This window comes from Phyllopteryx taeniolatus, chromosome 8, assembly GCF_024500385.1.
Source record: "Phyllopteryx taeniolatus isolate TA_2022b chromosome 8, UOR_Ptae_1.2, whole genome shotgun sequence".
NCBI lineage: Eukaryota > Metazoa > Chordata > Actinopteri > Syngnathiformes > Syngnathidae > Phyllopteryx > Phyllopteryx taeniolatus.
Genome location: NC_084509.1, coordinates 25,878,832 through 25,895,820, shown reverse-complemented (window position 1 = coordinate 25,895,820; position 16,989 = coordinate 25,878,832). Strand labels below are relative to the sequence as shown.

At 45.7% G+C, this 16,989-nt stretch overlaps 1 protein-coding gene across 3 annotated transcripts in view; it reads left to right on the top strand.

Annotated features, from left to right (window-relative positions):
- nectin3a (nectin cell adhesion molecule 3a) overlaps positions 1-7,531 on the top strand; it is a 50,213-nt gene extending 42,682 nt beyond the window's left edge. For 2 of the 3 annotated variants that reach the window (XM_061781299.1, XM_061781300.1), the window contains exons 6-7: positions 3-600; positions 7,217-7,531. In XM_061781299.1, coding sequence (XP_061637283.1) covers positions 3-600; positions 7,217-7,373 — 755 coding nt within the window. In that variant the 3' untranslated portion in view covers positions 7,374-7,531. Of the gene's footprint in view, positions 1-2; positions 6,066-7,216 lie in introns of those variants that run through there. The other variant, XM_061781301.1, reaches the window with a different exon arrangement.
- Positions 7,532-16,989: the final 9,458 nt, after the last annotated feature.

Genomic DNA, 16,989 nt, shown 5'->3' with positions numbered 1-16,989 from the left:
AGAACCCCCCTCCACCACGGCCGCCCCCGTCCCCACCACCTCCGACGGGCCGCCCCACGTCCCCGGCACGGCGCGCTCCCCGTTCACCTCGCCCACGCTGGCCCCCGTGCGGGACGCCACGCTGGGCGCGGTGGTGGGCGGCGCGGTGGGCGGCGGCGTCCTGCTGATCCTGGCGCTGGTCGCCGCCGGCTTCTGTTTCATGCGCAAGCGCCTCACCTTCCGGGGCGACTACTACACCAAGCAGTACCTGGGCCCCTCGGACATGCAGAAGGAGTCGCAGCTGGACGTCCTGCAGCCGCACGAGCTCCAGGAGGTGTACGGAGACAAGGCCGACAACGGCAGCCAGGAGCTCAAGCCCAAACTCTCCGGGGACGTCATTTACCCCGACTACACGGGCGGGGACCGGGGCGGCGACGACTGGGCCGACCGGGAGGGCGACTACTACCCCGATCGCTGCCGCGGCCAGAACACGCACCACCCGTGCGGGCCGCCCGTGGTCAACAACGGCTCGCCTTACCTCCCCGAGGACTGCTACAACAACTGCGCCGACGGTGACTACGTGTCGCACACGGACGGCTCGGTCATCTCGCGGCGGGAGTGGTACGTCTGAGCAAACGGGGAAACCGCTTTACCTTCTGGAAGAGGCCGGGACGCCTCCGCCGTGATGTGATTGGCCAACATTTGGCCTGTTGAAAGCATCGAGTATCAGAAACGCTCTCAAAGGGAACGTCAGGAAAAAAAGGGGAACGAGGGTTTCCTTACACTTCTACACACTACTGAGATGTGTTTAACTGTCGCACAAATGTCAAAGCGTGACCTAGCGGGGGAGACCCCCGTGGTTAGCTTGTCCCACTCACCCAGCCTCCACCCCCAACACCACCCACGCCCTCCATTTTATGTGGCCCGCAAATGTTCCTGTTCAAAACTGGACATGAAAATGCAGGGGCGGTTATGTACAGTAGGGATGGGCGAGTACCGTTCCGAGGTAACGGGTACTCGGGAAGGCTGCTGATACCAGCCACCGATACTTAAAAGGAAAAAGAAGCTGACATTCTGTCCTCCTCACCAGTAGTTGGCGCTACACTGCGGCGGTTCGACACATCGGCGAATAAGCATTTGTGTCAAAGAAAGAAACGTCTTTGTTCTCAGTTATATGTCCCGTATATGAGTTAGTTTAAATTTTATGTAACAAAAGTACCAGTGGTATCGGTAATTGGTAACGGTGTGCACTTAAAAGTGAATACTCGTACTGGTATCGGTCTAAAACAGTGTGATTGAACATCCCTAATGTACAGCTTTCTGAAGGGTTCCACAAGCACTGTCCCAATGGGAAATTGGTGTCAAGGAAGTAAGTTAAATTGACAAAAGCTCGGAAAAGTCTGGAAAAATAACCACTCTGAAAAATCTACGCAACGGCAGCAACCAAGTATTTATACTCGGTTGCCACCATTCCCGCGAGGTGGCTCCGGCGATGAAAACGACACTGTCCTACGCCTTCTCCCGTTTCACACGCTAGTGGATTTTTTTTCGTGGATTTTTGTTGTTGTTGATGACCGCAGCACGTCTGCCTACTGGTTAGCGCGTCTGCTTGAAAGTTCTGTGGTTCCGTGTTTGAATCTGGGCTCCGGCCTTTCTGTATGCAGTTTGCATGTTGTTGTTTTTTTCTCCCACATCCCAAAAACATTCAGCTTGGTTGAAGACTAGGCTGCCTGTGCGCACGCGAGTGTGAACTGATAATGTGGCCTGCAATTGGCTGCAGACCAGTCCAGTGTTACCCCAGTTCTCTCACCAAAAGTCAGCCGGTATAGGACAAGAAACTGCAGAAACTCGAAGGAAGTTTGTTTCATCAATTTTCGGCGTTGCAAATGTCTGTTGTGGTTCTCGAAGCGCCGTAGCGGCCGCGTCGATCGTCCGGGGGAAAAAAAAAAAACAGGAAAAACTTTGCCTTGAGGCGGACGACGAGAACATCTTAGCGGAAACATTGTTAGCCGCTGACATCACCGGCCGTCGCACAAAAGCTCGGCTGCGCCCGCTCATCACGGAAAAAAAAAAGCGCAAGAAATGTGATCTGCCGAGAGCGAGGGGAAGAAAAGTCCAAAAAGATGGAGACGTTCTCTCTCTCTCTCTCTCTCTCGTGCGTGCAGTCCACACAAACGCGGCGACGTCATCACTTGGAGCGCACACCAACTTGCACTTTTCCTCCAACATCAAAGACGACTTGAAAAATACAGTGGTGCCTTGACTTTTGAAGAATTCAACTCTAATCCTAAAAGAAGTTTACGCTTTCCTTGAGCCTTAATGCTAACAATGTAAAATGCCACAGGTGAGCTAACAAATAGCATTGATAGTTGCGGTGTTACAATGCTGTACACCAGTGTTCCCCATCCTTCTTTGCACCGCGGACCGGTTAGCAGTCGGCATTTTTTCTTCACGGACCGGCTGTGGTGGCGTGCGCGCATATATATATATATATATTATATATATATATATATATATATTATATATATATCCGCTTTACCACTTATCCTCACTGGGGTCGCGGGCTGCTGGAGCCTATCCCAGCTATCTTGGGACAGGAGGCGGGGCGGGGTACCCCTGAACTGGTCGCCAGGCAATCGCAGTATGTGTGTGTATATATATATACACACGCACACGTATGTATATAGCGGCACGGTGCACGACTGGTTAGAGCGTCTGCCTCACAGTTCTGAGGTCCGGGGTTCAATCCCCAGCCCAGCCTGTGTGGAGTTTGCATGTTCTCCCCGTGCCTGTGTGGGTTTTGTCCGGGCACTCCGGTTTCCTCCGACATGCCAAAAACATGTATGGTAGGTAAATTGAAGACTCTAAATTGCCCGTGGGGGGGGGGAATGTGAGTGCAAATGGTTTTTGATTGTATGTGCCCTGCGATTGGCTGGCAACCAGTTCAGGGTGTACCCCGCCTCCTGCCCGATGATAGCTGGGATAGGCTCCAGCACGCCCGCGACCCCAGTGAGGAGAAGCGGCTCAGAAAATGGATGGATGGATGGATGGATATATACGCAGTATGTATGTATGTGTGTGTATGTATGTATGTGTATGTATGTATGGATATATACACACACACACACACACACACGTCCACTGCGGGCGAGATGCAGGAGTGGGGCTCGGAGTTATTGTTGGCAGCCAGACCAGATTGCATTTCCATAGCTCCTCAATGAGAGTAGACTAACTCCATAAAAGTAGTTCTGCCTGTGTCGAGCAGCAACCTACGACTGTATCTGTATCAGGGCGGACGTGGTGCGTGAGAGTTAACTGTTGCGATAAACCCGTATTTTAAGTAGGACTCCTCATATAGTGTTGTTTCGTTCGCAAACGTTTAGTTCAAAAGAACAAATCTTTTCAGTAAACGTAATGAGCTGAATTAGTTTATGAAATGATTTGGTTCTTTGAGCTCTGCCGCCGTTAGCCAGCCCGCTCAGACCGGAAACTGAAGCGTTCTGTCCACGCTACCTGTCAATTGCAACGCGCAGCTGTTCCGGTCAATTTAAAAAAATAATTAAAAAAACACATTGACACGCGAATTGCAATGTAACAGAAATGATATAAATTGGTCATTCTTTCTCTGTGGCCCGATAACGAATGCCTCACGGCCCGATACCGGTCCGTGTACCGGTGGTTGGGGACCGCTGCTGTACATGACGTAGTTGAACACAATCAGTGCAGCAACACATGTACACAGACAAACTAAATATACTCACAGGCATATATTTATCCTGTGCGCGAAACGATTATTTTTGGAGTTTACTGAGTCACTTCCAGTAGTTGTGGAAGTCCTCGTTTGTGTCTGCATGACGACTGTGCTGCCTCCCGGTGGACAAGTTGCACACACCAGAAGGAGCCGCTATGAAGTAATGATGCACATTCTTGATTCTTTACGTTATTTTGAATTAAGTTATTATTGTATGTTTTTCTAAAATACAATATCACCGAATGCTAATTTCCTTTTTTTTTTTTTAATTTGTATTTCTTTTATTTTTTGTGGGGGGTGGATGAGGGAGACTGGAACAGATTAATGGCAATTCCATTCACTTCAGTTGGAAAATATGATCTGAGAAACGGCTGTTTTGAGTTAGGAGCATGGTCGTGGAATAAATTAAACTAGTATCAAGGTACCACTGAATTAACCCAAAATACACAAAAATGAAACAAAGTCCGGAGAACTGCCTGCGTTCCCACCACACTACGAAATGTGGACCTGTGTTAAGCTGAATTAAGCGATGAATTATTCACTCCAACATGAGCGATGAAGGCATTCGGACGGAGGGAGCGCGTGCTGCAACGCGTCGCCGCCTCGTCGGGGTTTTCTGCGTTGCCGCTTGCGGGCGCATCGTGACCCCGCCCTCGCTGAGAATAAACCGCTTTAATGTCAAAAACGCGCGCGCACGCGGACAGAAGTGCCGGCCGCCGCCGCCGCCGCATCGGGGGAGCGGCCCTCGCCTCAAATCTCCCAACTTTAATTTCGCCTCTCGCTAAATCTGTCATTTGCGGCACATCTGAACTTGAATCATCGTCGCCTGCTGAAATCGGGGGTGGTTTGGCTTCCAGCGAGTTAAGAGGTGGAGGAGGGGGCGACACGCTGGAAAGAGAAAAGTTGAATTTGGTGGAGGGGAAAACACTTTTAGTGAGAACGAAAGTCATTGTTTTGGATTAAAGCAAAGATTTTTTTCAAGATCATTTTTCTTCCCTAGATAGTCATTAATTCAAGTCTTTTTTTAAAAAGATAAAAGTACTTTAACCATGGAGGATTATTTTTTTTTAATATTGAAAAAGTGTGACACTTGTAACATTACAACTGTTTTCTAGAAAAAGACATTTTCGCCCAACCAGTCAACATGTGGGCAGCCGAGGCGTGGAGGGGGTCCGCTTTGACGCGATCAGTATCGTGTCGCTGCTTTTTGCAGATGATGTGGTTCTGCTGGCTTCATCGGGCCGTGATCGCCAACTCTCGCTGGAGCAGTTCCCAGCCGAGTTTGAAGCGGTTGGGAGAGACCGCGGTCCTCAGTCGGAAAAGGGCGACGTGCCCTCTCCGGGTCCCTTGTGATAAAGGAGGAGAGAAGGCGAAGCTCTCGATTTACCGGTCGATCTCCGTTCAAGACCGAAAGATCGTGTCCGGGCTCGCCTGAGAGAGAAGGTGACAAGCTCGATCACCCGGGAGGATCTCAGAGTAGAGCCGCTGCTCCTCCGCATCGAGAGGAGCCGGATGAGGTGGCCGGGGCATCTGATTGGGATGCCTCCCGGACGCCTCCCCGGTGAGGTGTTCCGGGAACGTCTCACCGGGAGGAGACCCCGGGGACGACCCAGGACACGCTGGAGACGCTACGTCCTTCGGCTGGCCTGGGAACGCCCCCAAATTAAGACTTTATTACCTAAAAAAAATAAAATAAATAAAAAACATTCTTTTGCTGAAAATCTCAATTTTTTTTCTCCCAGAGAGAACTACAGTTTTGGGCAACTTTGTTGTGTAAATCAATTTTTCATTTCACTCTTGTCTTTCCTGATAACGACGTGTCCTAAATTCCTGAAAAAGAACATTTTGTTTTGGATATGATGAGAGTTCTGACTTTTCCAAGCTTCTCCTCTTCAACTCCATGAAGTTTATTTATTCCCCACCGTCATTTTGTGTTGTACATAGCGCTAAGGTATTAGCTTAGCATCAGCTGTTGTCGCTGACGAGACGGTGCCTTACGACGCGTTTGATTTCATGTAAGCAAAACGGGACTAAAGTTTGTCAGGCTTTTTCGCATTTTGTAAACGGACGCGTGAAACTCGTTAGCGAGCGAGCGAGAATCTGAGGAAATATTGTTTTGTACATAGGCTGGCCATTTTTCTATTGTTCAATAAAAAAGGAATTGTTTTTCTATGTTAATATTGAAAAGTTGAGATGTGTTTTTTGGTTTGCTGTCGACCGGTGCTTCGGTACGGAAACTGAAGCGGAGATGAATGTGTGTCACCATTGGACTTTTGGTTTTGTTTGTGTTCCATTGTTTGCAATAAAAGTTTTGGAGATTCTGGCCCCCCCCCCGCCCCGCCCCCCGTGTCCTCTCGTTACCTCGCGCTTTGCTTTCTTCTTTCTTACCAGTTGCCACTTAAGGGACTAAGTCTCTCTTTGTCGTGTCGAGTTGCCGTTCAACCCCGTTGTTGACTTTGGGGAGCGCTCGTTAGCGGATGTCACTCGTTTTCTCTTCACAAAAGATTTAACGGGATTTTCTTCCAAAGAGCGGCCATTAGCGCTAAACTCTTGGATTTTGGAGGCTTATGTCACTTGGCTTTCTTTGGAAATTGCGACGAACATAATACTCATCTTTTTTTATTTTTCCCCCAAAAAACACAATCTTTGGGGGAGGGGGTGGGTACATATATATGACAAATATATATATTTTTTTCAAAAAACAAAATAGTAAATGACTTCATAATTAGTACCTATATTTCCTAAAAAGAAAAAGTGACTTTCTTGATTAAAAAAACAATACTTTTCTAATGGAGAGCTGACGTTTTGTTTTTCAAACTTACCTCTTGGGAAAACAAAACCTTTCTGGATTAAAAATTGACTACCAGGAAAAAAAAAAAATTATACATACAAATTACTTTTTATGCCTTAACAAAAAATTTTAATTCTGGAATTTTTTAAAATTTTTCTCCTAACTTATCTGATTTTTTTTTGAAGACTGAAAAACATTTTTAATTAAACTTCAGGAGAAAAAAACTTGGTAAAAAGACAACCTAAATATGCTTTAAAAAAAAAAGTTTTTTTTTTTTTTTTATAACTTTATTGATACTTCATGCCCCCCCAAAAATTGGGGTTTGTTTTATATCTAGGGAAAACTGCTTTTCCATGAAAGAAAAGCACTTCTTCTGATTTGGGCTTTCTCGAATAATAAACTCTCATAAATACAAAGTTTTATAAAAAAAAAAATAATAATAATAATAATTGGGGGTAAAAACACTACCAATATCGTACAACTTGTTCTTCCCCCAGAAAATGGTCTTTTCCTTTTCTGTTGAGCGCCAAGCAGCCTCTGTGGCTTGGGCCAATTTGACCAACGAGGTGGTTTTCACAAGGATTTTGAAGGATTTAGTGGAAAAGCGCTGCTTTAGGACGAAACCGCTGCTATTTTGTGGCTTTCGCAAGTTAGCTCTCTTTGAAAATTGCCATGAAAATAATATTCCCTAATAGGTGCCGTACCTGCTTGGAAATGATAGCAAAACATTCAAACTCCAATTTAGGCTTGACCGGAGATTTCTCTAAAAAGTGGATTGAGCACGTACACAGCTTCTCAACAAAAGACGTGAGTCTCCTTTCTTCAAAAATTGTTTTTTGGATGTTTTTGTGATGAAAGAAAAATCTGTACAAAATTTCTTCTTGCTTGAATGTGTGCTTTTGTTTTGTGTTTGTTATTGTGCTAATTCATGTGAAACAAAACTGCTAGTTGGATATAGCAATTAGTTCCTCCCCCCCAAAAAAAATAACAGAATAAATGTTTTTTTCAGACAAAAATGTGATTTCATCTCAAAACATGAACAACAAAAAAATGTTCACAAAATTTTTTTTTTTATTTGTGGCATTCTGAATTTTTCTGGAAACAATCTCACTCAAACCATGTCACATTTTGACTTTCTTTTTTTAAAATGAAATTTTTTCTGAGAAAAAAAATTATTTTATAAGACTATAGACTTTTTTTTCCCCCATTCTAATTTTCTTGAAAAAAGTATTTTTTAGAATATCTCAAAAAGAAATGTTTATACTCTTTAAAATTAATTTTTATTTATATTCCCATCTGAAACTGAATGAATTACCTAAAAAAAATTTTCTTTTAGAAAAACTTTGTTCATAAAAAATAGATCAATAGAATAGAAATAGAATGCAACATTTTCCTAAAAATACAAACACTTCTCATCAGATTTTTCTCGCGTAGAAATGTGTCATCGAACAACAACAAAAAACATTTAACAGGCTGAAATAAAACCCACTTTATTTCCTAGTTAGAAATTACATCTTTATTCTTGCAAGGCTTTTTATCAAAACAACTCTTTTCTCTTGACCTAATTAGTTATTTTTTTTATCTAAGAGAAAACTTGGAAAATACTCCTTTAATCTCGTAAAATGGGTCCTAAAAAAAACTCGTCCTCTAGAAAAAAATAACTTTTGTCTTTTTTCTCCCACAAATTTACTTCCGATTTAAAAAAAATCTGACTCTTTTTTTCTCTCGACTTTTTTTTTTTTAATTAAAAAAAAAAAACTTTTAAACTGGAAAAATTACTTTTTTTCCGACATAGAAAAGACATTTTTAATCCTGTAAGATTGCAACTTTTTTTTTTTTTTTTTTTAAATTATGACTGGGGGGAAAAAAAAAACAAGTGAGAAAAATAAAGGACTGTTGTGAGTGTTGTGAGGGGCGATCATGTGACATCGCGCTCATCCGTCTTGCGCGTCGTCAGCGTCCTCACCTGTACTGCTGGCTAAATGAAGCGTTTGACAGCCGTCTCACTTGTGCCGTCCGCGCTCTTCATCAGCCTCTTCGTCATCGTCTTCATCACGGACGCTTTTTCTTTGTCCCACCTGGTCGCCGGCTGACCACCCACGGCAACCTTCCTTGGCTCCCCAGCCCCGCCCGCCCGCCCGCCCTCTGCAAATTCTTCTTTATTCTTAATGGCCACTGGGTCCTCCAAATAATAGTATTGTTCTTAAAAATACTTTTTCTAGCCCACCAAAAAAAAAAAATCAAGTGAGGTTACAGTTTTGTACGAATTTTCAAAGGAATAAAACTTTCTTGAAAAAGTAATTTTTCAAAACTTTTTTTCTTGAAAAATAATAAAAAACTAAGATTTCGACACTTTATGTATACATAAAATATTAACTTCTCTGGCTTTTTTCTTGGGAAAAAAAATATCTCCCAAAAAATAATTTACAAGATAAAAATCAAACTTTATTTTTGGGTAAAAAAAAAAATACTAATTTTCATTAAAAGCCAAGCCAAGAAACCTTAATGTCATAATATTTATTGACAAAAATGCAAAGTCTTGTTTTTTCTTCATACATAAAACCTAAAAAAATCTTGAAAGGATTTCACAAAGGTTTTTTATTCTTAAAACAATAACTTTTAGCCTTTTATTTTTATTGCGAATTTGTATAGTTTAATTTTCTTGAAAAAATTAAAAAAAATAAATCTTTTTTTTTCTTTAAAAATATCACTTTAATCTTGTAAGATTACCACTTTTTCCTGAAAAATGTTTTCGTTTTACCTTCAAAAAATAAATCTTCCCCCCCCCCCCCCCCCCCCCCCCCAAAAAATCTGACTTTTTCTCCAAAGATTTATCTTTTTATTTTGAAAATAAAATAAAATTTTCATATCTATATATTTTTCTCCCCACTGCCTCTGTTGGTCCCACCTGGAGACCGGCTGACCACCCACAGCTACCCCCCCCCATCCGTCCGCAAACACGGCAAGCTTTTAAGAGAAACGACGCGTCGCTACAATGGCGTCCTTAATCCGGGTCCTCCCGCTCTAAATGGCCGCCTTTAATCCCCGCCGGCGTTAACCCAGCAGCCGCTATCAAACCAATACGTGTTGTTTAGCTAAGTGTCAGCGGTCCCCCTGCCCCCTCCCCCCTTCTCCCCTCCCCCAGCTCAGATTAGAAGGAGAAAGCGGATCCTTAATCCTCAACGGCATGTGGGCCCGATAACGCCCTTCCCGGACGGCACTTTCGGAAAGGTCGCGGCTAATCCATCCCCGCTAACGTCTCGCGTGTTCGTGCAGGCACGGCGGGTTTGGGTTCCCCGGGCGGGCTCGGGACGGCGAACGGCCGTCGGACGCGTTTTCTTTCCGCGTTTCATAAATCCGTCAGCAAAAGTGTCAAGTTTTTGTTCCGGCCCAAAACGCCAGCCCACAATTTACATTCTTCGTGCCAGCACAATGTCACTTTTTTTTTTTTGCCAGGAAGAATTGTCGTTAAAAAGGCCGCTCAGTCGGTCCCGCATCTATTTGGGGCTCGTGCTCCAAAAACACGGTTTGTTAGCTCTTGAGCGTGAGTGGCTCACATCAAACGCACCCCAAGCCGCAAATTGTTTGAGTTCACGCTGACGGAAATAATGAAACGGTGGGAAGAGAGTGCAGCAGCAATCACACCACCAATGGCAATCACACATGAATGGCAGATTTTCTTTTTCAAGACTGACTTTTTCTAATAAAAAAAAAAAAAAACTTTTTTCAACAACTTGAATCTATCATATCACATTTGGTGACCTAAAGCGTGACCGAACTAAACAATGAGTCAACGCCTGCCGCCTCCCGTCTGTGTGGCAGCCTGTCGCTAGGCAGAATTGGCCTGGCACAATCCCGTGACACATTTTCGCAGCCGTGCAAACCCGCGTCGCGTCGGCGCTCGGAGTCGCTCTTAGGCCTCGAGCACCCAATTGGTGGTCGCGGCGCCCCTTATTCCACCGCCTTGGAGCGCATCGCGTAATCTGCGTTGGTTGTTGTTAGGTTCGTTACTTCATTGGTGGTTTGGTGCGCGGGGTGGTTGGCTGGTCATTTATTTGGTTGGTTGGTGCGTTGCTGCGTCAGTGATTTGTTTGTTAGTTGGTTAGTTAGCCTGTTGGTTGGTGGGTTGTAGTAAGTAATAATAGGCAGAGTTTCCTCTGTTGGAATCTGAGTGTGTGACTTTTCAGGCGTCCGTGTGATGGCATGTCGTGGTTTCGCGCAGTGGTGTCACATTCCTGTTCTTCTCCCTGTTGTTGTTGTCGTTGTTGTTGTTGTTGTGGGGAAGAAAAACTTCTCCCATCATCATCAATCTCTTTCAGCGACATCTGCATCTCGCATGTGTTTTTTTTTTTTTTTTTTAACCTTCAAACCGCCGCCGTCCGCTTTGGCCTCGGCCCGGCCCGGCGCCGCTAACCGGCGATTAGCCAGGAGCGCGAGCCCCTCGCAGAAGATGGAAAGAAACCGCAAAGTCAGCGTGAAATTCTGTCAGTCAGCGAGGGGCTGCTGTGTAGATAACTGCTGTTATGTTGGTTTGGAATCCGCACAACTCCATCTCATGGCGTCCCCTGAATGTGTCTTTGAATGCATATTAGAACTCTTCAGCTGCTCTCCTGGGGGACAGCCTTGCTTCTTTCTCTCCATCTTTGACACAATCACTTCCTGCTCGGGTTCTGATGGTGGGCGCGCTGTCTTGAAACAAAGGCGCTTTTGACTTCGTTAAACGCGACCGCCGGCGCTTACGCCCGGCGCGGAACGACGGCCGCAAAACAGACAAAAGGACGAGAGGAAGGCCATCGTTCCGGCCGGGCGGCGGGCCGAGGCGAGGGTGAGGTGAAGCGCGGCCGGCGTCAAATCGAATCAGCGACTTTTTAGCCGAGCGGGTCGGCGGACGGCGGGGGGGCGGGGCGGCCCCGCGGGTGGCCCGTCGAGCGGCGTTTAAAGTCGAGCGGCGTGGAGTCTTAATTAGTGAGACTTAACGCTGACGTCACGTTGCGATGGTCAGGAGTTGGACGAGGAAGAGAGGGCTGGCGAGATGAAGGCAAAACAAAAGGGCCGGTAGGGGGCACGGGGGCACGGGGGAGCAGGGTGACGCTTGATTAACTGTTTTTCCCCGGACTGTCAGATAAAAGGCCTCATCCTGTTCTCCACTTTGCATCTGTACCACCAAATTGCACCTTTTTGTCCCACCTTTATCCCTCCTGTCGGGTTACACTTTCACGCACGCTCGGGTTGATTGGCGGTAATGATCGCACTGTGCCACCCCCTGCTGGCCGATCACATGCCAACGGATCCAGAAGGGAAAGGCAGCAGGGGGCTGGCAGAACCACAGCTGGCCTGATGGTGTCAATACAAGTAGGGATCTTGACATGGTTCAAATAACGCCCAAGTTAGGAACATTTTAATTGTGAAATTTAGTTTTGGATGAGTGTCGGTTCAGTGGGTTTTCCTCCCTGTTCTTTTGTGGGAAGTCCAAAAACACTGCACAGTATGTTAGGTCGTCAGGAGACTCTAAATTGGCCGTCGGTGTGAATGCAAGAGCTTACGAGTATCTACTCCTGTGGTTGACAGGTGATCAGTCTAGGGTCTAACCTACTTGTTGCCCTTAAGTCCACCAGGATGAACTCCTCAACCTCCCTATCATCTTGCACAGGATCTGTGGCGTAGGAAATAAAGAAAATTATGGATCTTGTTGAACAAAAGTGGTTGGTTACATGGTTAACTACATCAGCGACCCAAAGGACAAGGTCCTGGATTCGAGTGGCAGAAAGTAGGGGAGAGGCAGGATGGCTGACTGGATTTGAACAAAAGCTTGATGGTGTCAATACAAGTCGGGATCATGACAAAGATGCCTCAACTGTCGAGAAATTTGGGGAATTTGGGGTTCTGGATCCAAATCGATGTGAGCTCAACTCGTGGATGTCCTTCTTGTTCTTTCATGAGTTCTATCTGGGTCGTCCAAAAACATCGACATAATGTTACGGGAGTTTGGGCATCCTTGCATGGTCTGCTGAACCAAATACATATGACACGTTCTTTATTTTTCTTGTTGTAGAACTCTTATTTGATGGCTCTGAGGTTCCACCTGGTCTCCTCTTCTAACCGGTATCACGAGCACTGTTCCTGTTTTTGCTGGTTCTTTTTTCAGTTTTGTGCCATAGTCCAGTCCGTGGTTCGGGTTTTTGACACATCGACCTTACAGACAGATGGAATTTGTACAAGTTTTTTGTGGTCCTCATTGTGGCTCCTTGATCACGGAAGGATTTTGAACCTGTCTCATTAGCGCTGCTGAACCTTGTTTTGTTCCTGTTCCTGCCTTTGCTGATTCTTTTTCCAGCTTTGTCCCATAGTCCGGTCTGTGGCTTTGGTCCCTGTCACACCGACCGTATAAAAAAACTGTTCCTTGGTGTTTTAGGGGGGGGGACATGATTCCACGGCTTCTTGTGGAGGCTCGTCAGTTTCTAGGTTGCAGTTCTTGATTCATTTTTCCTGTCTTGTTTGATTATTCCAAAGTTTTACCCAGTGTCTTCACGAGGGTTTTGAACCTGGCTCACTATTGCTATAACCTAGAGTCTTTTGTTCTTTGTGGCCTGAAGAATCAGAGGCCTAAATAACTTTATAGCCACTGGGTCTTTGTTGTTGTTTTTTCCTAGGGCCCTAAGAACCAAAGTCCCCAATTTGGTTCAGGTTCTTTCTTTCTTTTTTTTTGCTGTACAAGTCTTTGCTTGAAGATTCTTAGGTTCCCCTCGTTTTCCTCACGAGAGTTTTGAATCGGTCTTAGTAGCGCTGCAATCCTTCTTGTTCCTGTCTTTGTTGGTTCTTCTTTCCAGCTTTGTGCCGTAGATCCTGTTGTTCGGCCTTGGCTCGCCTGCCAGTTTAATGATTTACTTGTTTGGAATCCCGGCCTTGTTTTTTTTTTTTTCTACCTGCATCTTGTCCGAAACATCGAATAACATTTTTGAGCCTGGAGTCTCGAGCCGAGCCGATAGATTCACTCACTGAAGCTAATGCTCCACGTCAGCGTGGCGTTACTCAAAACGAGCTGGACTTCCTGTTTCTTCTCTGTATGATGTCACTGATTCATCCTCATAATACTTGTTACATTTTAACGGCGTGAAATTGATATTCTCCCGTTTCCACTGCTTTTGCTAAGCTCCACCCACTCAAAACGTTTCCAGGCTTTTGGCTTGCGTTGATTGGTTCCCAACAAGCACGTGTATGTGGAAATCGATTCATGTAGCACTAACATCGTTACAATTCTTCCATGAGCAGAGTCAATTAGCCCCCCCCCCAAGGGACAAGAGTTAGCACCTCTGCCTCTTAAATTGCGCATAGGTGTGTGTGTGTTGTTCTTGTTTTGACTCATCCAGGATTAAACACCTCACACACACACACACACACACACACACTCCAGCAAACGTGTAATCACTTAGCGCAATGCAGCGAAATGCCGAGTCAGCATAAGTAACGCAAAGGTCAAACTGTTGTGTACTATTGGCAGGAAAGCAAGGTGTGTGCGTGTGTGTGTTGGGATAACACCTGCAATATTGGCTGGTAGAGCGGCAATGTCCCCGTTTTAGATCATTGTGATGGCGGAACATCGTGTGTGTGTGTGTGTGTGACTGGAATGCAGCGGTTGAATGATCATATCGTACATGAGGGGCACCGCGGGGATTTTTGAGGGCCTCAGTGTGTGTGTGTGCTCAACAGATGACTGCGCACACACACATTTCTATAAGAGCGTATTTATATTAGAAATATCACATATACAGTGCTGGTCAAAAGTTTAGAGACATGTTCTCCTTCAATAGCGTAAGAAAGCGTCTGTAGATTTTTTGACTCGTCCTCGACTAGACTGCTCCCACTTTGCCCAAGTGGGCATTTTTGGCCCAATTTGGCCAATTTCCAGGTGCTCTTCAGCGAGGAACTTGTCCGGTGGCACCCGAGAATGATTTGAAAATTCAGCCCCCCGAAGCCGCTTGAATGTAGCAACATGAAATTTGGTAGCCTTGTCTATCACGAGTGAGAGTCTCAAGAAAACAGAGCGGGACGTCTCGTGAAATGCGAAGCCCCGTTTGGACTTTCTGATTCCATGTCCGGTTGGTTGGTTTGTTGCTAGCTGTGTAGCGTTAGTGTTGCCATTAGCATTAGCATTGTGAGTAAATCAACTGAGACTGTTTCTAGCTTGAATTTGGAAGAGGGACAATTGAAGGATTAGGGTCGATTTCATGTCCCATTCGCTGGTCGTGGAATTGTTTTTGGCATAAGTATATTTCTATCGATGATTATGTTAAGCATGATTTTAGCCTGATTTTGCCCAATTCAAGTGTTGTTCGTTGTTGGTAGTCGTACATTGTTATCTTTGGCATTAGCATTAGCGTTCCAAGTCAACGGGAACCGTTTGAAACGCGTGCTGCCAGATCGAAGCCCGATTTTGAGGAGACCAACTTTTTGGACCCGCGCCCGCTTTTAGGTTTTGTTGCGTCAGCAGTGCAAATGGTGCAGTTTCAGGCGTGACTCTGCAGTGGCGATGCGTTTCGAGTGCCTCCCTCCCTTGTCTGCGCTCTCGTTAAAAGAGACGCGACGCGAGCGTGACCAACACGCGAGGGGACACTGCAGCGTGCGCCATCGATTTGCTGCTGGCCTCGCTCGTCGCCGGCCATTTGTGCCGCCCGCACGGAGCGTTGCACGGCGGCGATTTTGTGTTGCGGCAGCTGCGCGCGCGCACACACACACACAAGCACACACACTCATTATCTCCGATTGCCTTAATTAAGAGCTCTCTGCCGAGGGAGGAAGTATTTGACTGACTTAACACCACATCGCATGCGTCGCAACGTGTTCCGTTTCTGTCATGATCGGTTTTTGGTTGCCATGTTTGGATTGGATTTAGTTTGCGTCATCTTTTGGTGCGTCACATGCTCATGTCTCGTCTGCACCTGTTCCCGTCAGCCCTCTCTACCTCGTGTCAACCAATCAGCTCCCTCCAGTCTGTCGTCTTGTCCAGGTGTGCCTCGTTGTCTCGATTTGTATTATATTCGTATTATACTCATATATTTCTTTTTAAGTCACTCACTAAAGTGATCCGTTCAACTTGAGTCATTTGAGTCAGTGTTGTTGGCTGCTAACCTGAATCAGTGAGCTGATATGACCGACTCATCTGAGTTTGCAGCACTTCAAGTGAGCCACGAATCGTCACGGGTCTGCAGTGTTTCCGAGGAATCCCTTAACTCGAGTCACTAGAGCGATACAACCGAGTCCGCTAACTCGAGTCGATTAAATATTCCAAATGAATCAACTGAGTCGGCCCTGTTTCCAGTGTGTCCACAGATCGAAACTGATCAAATAAAGCAACTTTTATTCACTTCCTGCTTCTCAGTTGCATAAACAAATGAAGCACTCTGCTCCGACTGTATCCACAGCATAATAAGTGCTTGCTAATAAATGCTTCTTGATGGCCGGATCATCTGATGAATGATCACGCGTGAGTCATTTGAGGTCCGCTAAAGAGTCATTAGGCTCTTGAGAGTGCACCGCAGCATCAACAGGAAGTGAACGCAGACGCGTCACTCATTGAGTGGTCTCTTTAAAAGCATTCCGGCCAGACCAAATGGCGCATTCGATGGATTCCATCCACTAAACGTGCTGACAATGACTTCTTGTACTCTGTGATCATGACATGGATTGTCATTCCCAAACAAACAAAGAACCAATCCATCAAATAACCCTCAGGCCTACATGGCTTTTACTATACTATACTTTTTTGCTTCTTTTACTGCATAATGTTTCAAATTTCTGTTTGTTTGCATAATGCGCAGGTTGTAAAACAACCATAAAAATGACATTTTTATTCTCTTTACCACCTGTTTTTGATAATCGTACATTCCTTCTCCAGCCCGATTCAGTTGATGTGTCAGAGTGTGATAAAGGTTGACCTGCCGCGACTTCAACGTCGTTCAACTGAATCAAGCATTTGTTGTTGCTGACTTCCGGTGCCGCCTGGAAAGACTTTTGGGACGCTCTGTTTATATTTTCTTGCTTAGTTTTAGTTGAAATGTTAAGACCAGTTGGGCACTGCTCGAAGTTTTGATTCGTATTCATTTTTAGTTCATCCCGATGTCGTTGTAACGTATATCCTGACGAGGTCGACCAGGTGACCAGGATGCACATCTGTGAAAAGTGCGTACACTCGGCGCGGGTTTGGCGCGTAAGCCTCTCGTCTGGGAAAAACATTCCGTGCGAGAGCAGCGGAGCACTTTTGACGCTTCCCGGACTCTGCGTCCCAACCATTCCACGAGGAAGCCCTTGCGCTGCTTTAATTAGCGTGTAAAAGTCACCTCCAGCCTCACGTTCATGCCATTATCGCATTGGCTGCAAGTGTGTATGCGCGTGTGTGTGTGCGCGCGCGCGCGTGCCCCAAAAATGGAATGTTCCATGTCATTCCTGAACTGTCTTTCACCTTCCGGAAAAA